The 7691-nt window shown below is 38.1% G+C and overlaps 2 protein-coding genes and 1 long non-coding RNA gene across 5 annotated transcripts in view; 2 read left to right on the top strand and 1 right to left on the bottom strand.

Annotated features, from left to right (window-relative positions):
* LOC106332987 overlaps window positions 1–1087 on the top strand; it is a 5390-nt gene extending 4303 nt beyond the window's left edge. The window contains exon 2 of the mRNA XM_013771465.1: window positions 930–1087. Coding sequence (XP_013626919.1) covers window positions 930–1051 — 122 coding nt within the window. The 3' untranslated portion in view covers window positions 1052–1087. The remainder of the gene's footprint in view (window positions 1–929) is intronic.
* A 2743-nt stretch (window positions 1088–3830) lies between these two features.
* Window positions 3831–5600, top strand: LOC106336062. 3 transcript variants are annotated; one of them, XM_013774781.1, is made up of 3 exons: window positions 3831–3919; window positions 4027–5202; window positions 5282–5600. In XM_013774781.1, the coding sequence occupies exons 2-3, from the start codon at window positions 4044–4046 to the stop codon at window positions 5464–5466; spliced, it is 1344 nt and encodes a 447-aa protein (XP_013630235.1). In that variant the 5' UTR covers window positions 3831–3919; window positions 4027–4043; the 3' UTR covers window positions 5467–5600. The 3 variants fall into 3 exon arrangements, with proteins under 3 accessions (XP_013630235.1, XP_013630237.1, XP_013630236.1); XM_013774783.1 differs by having other exon boundaries at window positions 3842–3970; window positions 4052–5202; XM_013774782.1 differs by having other exon boundaries at window positions 3842–5202.
* An 83-nt stretch (window positions 5601–5683) lies between these two features.
* On the bottom strand, window positions 5684–6722 carry LOC106336064. The gene is made up of 3 exons (XR_001268813.1): window positions 6158–6722; window positions 5891–5998; window positions 5684–5823 (listed from the first exon to the last, which is right to left on the bottom strand). It is a non-coding gene; the product is annotated as an uncharacterized LOC106336064 (long non-coding RNA).
* Window positions 6723–7691: the final 969 nt, after the last annotated feature.

The raw sequence follows: 7691 nt of genomic DNA, 5'->3' as shown, positions 1-7691 counted from the left end.
AATATAGATGAGTCCAAACATTCCACTCTTTAATAACCTTTCTATTTTTACAATTAGAGCAAGGACATCTTAACATACCTGTTTTTGCTTCCGGTTTTCGGTGAACTAACCCCATGAATTCGGTTATACCTCGTTGGTATTCTTCCGTAAGCAATCTCGTGTTCGGATCCAAATGAGGTCGATCGATCCAAGAACGAAAATAATTTGAAGAAGACATATTTTTTATGAATCAAATTCGTGTGTAAATAGAGTAAGAGGGAGGATGAAGATATGGAGTGAATGAAGAGGAAGAGGAGTGCTTGTATTTATAGTTTAAATCCTGCCGACAGACCGAGGAAATTCCGACGCCAACGGCTAGTTCGTCGGAATTTCCTCGGAATTTTGTAAAATCCCCCAACGGCTCTCCAACGGCTATAATATTTCCTCGGAATTCATCGGTTTTTTCCGAGGAACACATTTTTCCTCGGAATTTCCTCGGAATATTCCGACGGATTGATATTTCCTCGGAATTCCGTCGGTATATTCCGAAGAAATTCCGAGGAAATTCCGAGGAAACCAAATTTTGTGTTTCCTCGGAAATTCCTCGGGATATTCCGAGGATTTCATTTTCCGTCGGAATGTCCGTCAGAATACCGTTGTTTTCTTGTAGTAGTGGTACATGTCAAATGGATTATTCGTTTTTAATCATTTACAAATCAAAATTTTGATTTTTTTTAGGAAAATCGATTTGTTAATCGTTTAACATCAAATGCCCAGTTTATCTCTGCTGAACGGCAAATCTTGTCGGAAAAAACAGGGGAGAAGATAGCCATAATTTTCACCTCTTTACATGCTCTCTTTCTCTCTCAACTTAAAGCTATCAATTTACCTATTATTTACTACATAAAGTTGATTGTCAAGGCGCATTTGTCATTTTATGTCTCTTTTAGCTACAGCAAATGTTCTAAACCCGGGCGCGTCACCGCATTATCTGCTGCGTATACGGCTACGTATACATCGATCGGAGCATGGGCGTGGTGAAAACGACCAAATGGGCTGCGAAATGTGGTGAAGCGAGTTTTGTCCGAGTTGTACGCTTAATTATTAAACGTGGTGCGTAAGTTCAACGTGTTTTATGCAATTAAGCCCAAAAGTTTAATATTCAGATACAGTTGTGTTCAAATCGTTTTTCTTTGAATCGTACTATACTTAATTTGGGTAATAGGTAATAAAAATTGTAAAGAAATGATGATAAATATGATATATATATACAGAGATGAAAAAGATAAAGCCGAAACTCCATATATATTTATTAGTAAACACAACAAATAAAGAGAAATTTGGCAAAAAAAACAAAAAAACTATACTTTTGTCCCCTTAGAATTAAAACCAAAATCCCTATAGTATAAACAATAATGAAAATCTAGTTTTGTTCAATTCTTTAAAATACAGTTAATAAAATTAACATTTTGCTTTAATGAAATAAGAAGTTAAAAAAAAAAAAAGTAGAACCCTATCATCGTCTCCGACTTTCTTTCTCAATCGAAGAGGCGATTTCGTTTTCGCCGTCGACACCCTTTTTCTCTGGCCCGTCTAAGTTCGTCGGAGAGCTTTATCTGGTCGTAACATCTCTTTGTCGTCCTCCTTTTGCCTTTCTTCTTTTAGAACCACCGATTAAAATCACTTTGTAATCTCCGCCGATTACAATCGAAGTTGTTAAAGCTCGGAGTAGCTTCTTCTCGCTGATAAAGGACGATTAGCTTCACATTGGTCTTCTTTTCCTCTTTCCTCTTCTGTTTTCGTAACTTTTCTCTGGAATGCCTCTCACAACATTTACTGCATACTCACGTGCCTCCCATGCTAAAGAGTAGGATATCTCAACTCCATGATCATTACGCATAAATTGGATGATATCATTAGGTTTCGGCCCTTCCTTGACACTTTTATACTTATGCATAATGAGAGTACCAATTGTTTTTGATGAAGATGTCCGAACATAACTGTTTCTCGTTGATGGAGCACATAAATGATCAGGTGAATACTTTTTGATAATAAAATATAAAGAACCTGTTAATCCCTATGCACAAACACGCCAGCTGCAATCATCATCTGCGCAACGAACGTACCAAACTTTTTTATCCGATTTGCCAAGCTTGTGGTCGAAGTTATTTTTCATTGCACATATTTCCATTGTTGTCTTCAAAGCTCTTTTGCAAGTAAAATGTTGACCCTTATTCACAACATCAACCAGAGAAAAGCGGACAGACTTTTCGTTTATTGTATCTTTGTCACGCTTGTTATCATCATCACTTTCATCCAGCTTAACATCTTCTACTTCAAGCTCGGTTTCACTATAAATATCATCTGAAGCTTCATACGACATAGGCTCTTCCTCTCTGTTAGGCGACTCAATAGCTTTTTCATTCAAGTTAAAATCGACCTTAATATTGCTTGTCTCGACCTTAGATCGAATACACACACATAACCGCGTCAAAGCTTTGTTCTTCACACATATATATATATATATATATAATTTTTAGTTGCCGATCATTAGTGATGAAAACATGTGGCACGATGCCAATAATCAAATCAGAGGGTAAGTAACTCAGCTCGATATTGACCATGTTTACATCGATTCCAAAGTCTTCACAAACCATATACGTCTTTAGGTTGTCAAAGGTTTTACTTGTGTCTAAAGTAGTAATATACTTCCTTTTTCTTCATCAGCAAGAAATCTACATCCACTTCTTTCGGACGATTTCCAAATAGATTTCCTAACCCCCCCCCCCCCCCCCCCCCCCCGATTTTTGTCCAAATCGTTGTGGCAACGAAGAAGACATTTAGGAAACAATATTTAAAAAAGAAAAGAAAAAATATTTAATAGATTTAGGGAATATCTTATAACCGTTTTCTCTTAGATTTTCGTATTTTGTTTACAAATCTTGTAGAACTTACATTCTACCAAGTTAGAAAAGATATGAAATGGTAGATAGAGAATAGAGATTATAAATAACATAGAAAGAAACTTAGATTTGTTATTCTGCTTTAGTAGATCAAAATGTTTTCGGTGTATTGCGCATTCTACCTTGGTTAGGTCATTGCATCTTCAGTAGACTGCATAATCTAAGTCGGTGTAGATAGTAGATTTGATATACAAACACATTTAGCCCATTTTTGAACTTATTATTTCAAATATTTTTTGAATCTAAAAATATTTTTTACATATGCACATGTTTGACTATTTCATGTTTTATATATATTTTTTAATTTTTTGCATTGTAAATATATTGGTATAAATTTTTGTTTACAAGAGAATGAAAATTCAAAAACTGACAAAATTTGATTTAATACTAAAAAGACAATAAAGATCCAAATTTCTCAAAAATAAACAAAAAAGCACGCCTACGCCTTTAGAAAAGGCACTCCTACCGCTACAGTTTAACTTTTGCAAATAAGTTTTACAAACATTGTATATATAGATCGAAATATAGATAAAACCCTCTAAAAGAAATCTCTCTCCAATTAATTTTCTACCTTTTGTTAATTCGATATGTCCAACTCAACCATCCAATTCACACCTATCATAATTTCGAACATAGACTAAAGCTACTTGTCTACTTTTATTGTTTTAGGTTGGTAGTAAATTTGTTACGTTTTATGTATTTTAAGCTAATTAACTCTGGATTTCAAATTGACCAAAAAAAAAAAAAAACACTGGATTTTAATCAATAACTTTGATGATGAAAAACATGGAAAAAAGAAAGAAAGAGGGACACGTAAAGCCTCGTGGGCCCACAAATATAAGAATATCCTAGAAGACTTGGTTACCGGAATATATAATATTTATTAGTATTAAATAGTCCTCAGAAGCGTGGTTATCTTGTTGAATCGGAGAATCGATAGGGTTACGTGAGTTACTTGTATCGAGATCAAAGCACAGGTTTATTCCTCTATTGATCCGTTGATTTTGGTTGTTGAATTGAAATCAAAGGTAGCTAGTAGGGTTCTTGAGCTTTTGTTTGTGTGTTTATGATTTCTTTTATACAGAATTTGGATTTGTGCATATGGCTAGTCTTAATGGGAAGATGAAATTCAAGTATGAAGATGATGATGATGATGATGGATATGGAGATTCGTCGTCTCTCGAGTCAATTCCAACAAAAATAGAGCCTAATTATCCCATCATCGACGACTCAGAAGAAGATTACGTAGATGAAGGATTCGATTCAGCTGAACCCAAACAAGGAAAAGTAGATGTTAACTTGAAGAACGTGTTGACTGGGTTGATAGCAATCGTCACCGGGAGTAACAAGGGCCTCGACGACCAGAAACCCCCTTCTTCTTCTTCTTCCAACCAGAACGTCTCCTTCCTTGGCTCCTCCGTTTACATACCAAGCGCCCCGCCTCTTCTTGAACCCAACTACAGTGTTTACAAGGACCTGCTCGAAGCTGAACCTCCTCACTGGCTCCCCGACAGTTCCACTACTACCTGCATGCACTGCTCTTCTCCCTTCACCGCTATCACTTGCGGCAGGCATCACTGTCGCTTCTGCGGAGGGATATTCTGTAGGAACTGCTCCAGAGGAAGGTGCTTGATGCCCACTAGGTTCCGTGAAAGGAATCCCCAGAGAGTCTGTGATTCCTGCTACGAGAGGCTTGATCCTTTGCAAGGTGTCCTCATTAACTCTATTAGTAATGCTGTTCAGGTTGCAAAGCATGATGTTGTTGATTGGACCTGTACAAGAGGCTGGTTGAATCTCCCCATTGGTCTATCCATGGAAGATGAGATCTACAAGGCTTCTAATACCTTGAGAGGTTACTCCCAGGTAGCTAGATCTGACCCTGAGAAATCCATCCCTCATGCCCTTCTTAGTCGAGCTCAGGGTTTGGCCATCCTCACTGTCGCTAAAGCTGGGGCTTTTCTCTCGTACAATCTCGGGACTGGTCTGGTTATCTCTCGGAGATCAGACGGGTCATGGTCTGCTCCATCTGCCCTACTCTCACTAGGTCTAGGATGGGGTGCTCAGGTTGGAGGTGAGTTGATGGACTTCATTATAGTGCTGCATGACTTGAAAGCTGTGAAGACCTTCTGCAGCAGAATGCACTTCTCTCTAGGCGCAGGATGCAGTGCAGCTGCAGGACCTATAGGGAGAGTCTTGGAGGCTGACCTCCGTGCTGGTGATAGAGGCTCTGGCCTCTGCTATACTTACAGCCGTTGCAAAGGTTTATTCCATTATCTTTAATATTGTTTTCGATATATTACAGGATAATTTGAATGATTTTGTCTTGTAATCTCTAACAGGGGCATTTGTGGGACTATCCCTTGAAGGCAATGTGGTGACGACGAGAAGGGACACGAATGTTAAGTTCTATGGCGATCCATACCTAAGCACATCAGACATTCTACTTGGGATGGTGGATCAACCCAAAGCGGCTCAACCATTGTACACTGCGCTCAAAGACCTCTACGCAGGTCTACGTCAGTAATCTCCATTCGCATTATAAACTACTCTTGTGATAAATCTTTTAATTGTACATGTACAAAGCAATTGTTTCTTTCTAGAACTTATGAAACTTTTAGCAATTGGTTAATTTAATTATGGATTGTTTACCGTCTTTCATTCAACATATATAATTAGAATGAAACGTGCACTGCAAAAAAAATCGTAAGAGGAGGAGGAATCAATCATTTTAAAAAGAAAGAGAAAAAGAAAAGGTACAATGAAAGAAGAAACGTGAAGCTAAGGGACAAGCAAGCCATTAGAGGTCTTCTGCGACTTGTTCCTGTAATTAGAGACGCTACCGTTTGCGCACACATTCGAATCCATCCGCTTTCGCATAATCCTGTCATGATAATAATTATTAATCAGTACACACACAGGTCATTGAGTGGCTTGTTTGTTTGCTTTACCTTGAAGGCTCCAAGGCCAGGCCTTCTGTCACATCTGAACTGAGCCCTTTCTCCACAGTTCACCCAGTCCCCTGCCGTGCTACTGCTTCAACGACATTCTTAATGTACCTGCGACATAGTAAGGAACATTCACTATCTACATCATCATGAGCATACTCATACTCCACTAGATATGTCTCATAGTGTTTTTTCAGTGTATTGCCCACTCCCTGCCATATATAAAACCTCTTTTAAAACAAAGACTTTCAACTAGAAATCAAACCATACTTCCATTCTTTTTTTGAGTGTGGTTCCGCCATCTTTGAGAAAACTTGTCCTTTCCAGTTGATCCCATTCCTTACGTGGAATCCTCCACGTGTTACAACCAGAAAAAAAACTCTCATTAGCTCACCATAATGCTGTCTGGGTAGATCAAAATCAAACCACCTCTCGGTACAAGTTAAACAGACCAAGCCGTTTAGAGTTGATCTTTCTGGGGTTGTGCACTGGGAAACGGATTATGCGACTAGTAAATGAAAAGTTTTAGGTTTCTCCTAGAATGCGGTTAATCTTCAGGATATAGGGACATATGGACCAGATTATTTCAATATATTGAAATTGTGACTCTAGAACGGTTACAAAAGTGGTTAGGGTTACAAATACAATGCAAATTCTAATGAAAATGAAGAGGGTTTGGGAAACGACTCCGAAGATCTAAGATCAGACTTCAATGATAATATGAGGTCATAAATTGTTGAAAGCGAGCTCAAACCTTACGATAAATTTAACGTAGTGAAGTGAATCTTCACTCTCTAAGTTTCTCTTTAGAGGTCAGGTATGCGGATCCCCTTCTTCTGAGGTGCTTCTCCTTCAGGCGTTTGATCAACAATGTCATGTCACATGTGTAATTTGTACAGTTGTTAGGTATGCCTTTTTCGAGCTAGGCCTAGCAGCTTTGTGGGATTCCGTATTTTTTAGTGGACCTGTTTTGAATGAAATCCACCTCAGTGAAACTAAATTTTGCATGTGAGCAACCTAGAAGAGTTAACTTTTACTTATATTGAAAAATTTTGGTGACCGACCACACTATATTAGAAGAGTTAACATAATGATTACTGTATATTAGCCTCTTTAAAAACTAAGACTACAAGAGCGTTAAATGAGTCTGAAGTACTGTGGACAACGCCAAAACAAATCAAACCTGTAATCGCTAGACCAACTCATGAAGCTATTATTTCCTTTATTTTATCATGATTGTAATATGTGGTAAAATGAAAAAAAAAAGTACTGTAGTTTGACTTAATGTTCTAGAAATCGGTTGAGGCGGCGGCGTCTAAACGACCAATCTAAACTATACTAAAAGGAAAATAAGCTGTGCATAGAGAGTGTCCACGTTGGTTTAAAAAATCAACTAATAGGGAGGCTCCGTTTTTTCACGTCATCTTCATTAAGCATCAAGTCAAGTTTCTAAGTTACCGGGCTTTCGTGTGGGCTAATCTGTACACATTATCAGCTCTAAGCGACTCATCAACTTCACCTGCTTCGTACCCATCGTAGAAACGCAAACGTTTATCACCATTTCCGATTCTCTTCTGTAACGTCGGTCTCCACCAATCTTTCTCATTAAACCCCCTTCTTTACGGCTACAATCTGACCCATGCAACCGTTCCGAATCCCTGATTTTTACCTTATATAAATCCTTTCTTTGATACTCTGATCCTCGCAAAATCAGGTAATCTCTTCTCTGTCCCCTTAACTTTCTCTTCTCTGATGGCGATCAAATCTGCCGATCTCTTCATTGTCTTCTTAACTTTCTCTTCAG

Source organism: Brassica oleracea, chromosome C3 (assembly GCF_000695525.1).
Source record: "Brassica oleracea var. oleracea cultivar TO1000 chromosome C3, BOL, whole genome shotgun sequence".
Taxonomy (NCBI): Eukaryota; Viridiplantae; Streptophyta; class Magnoliopsida; order Brassicales; family Brassicaceae; genus Brassica; species Brassica oleracea.
This window is presented reverse-complemented; position numbering and strand designations above follow the sequence as displayed.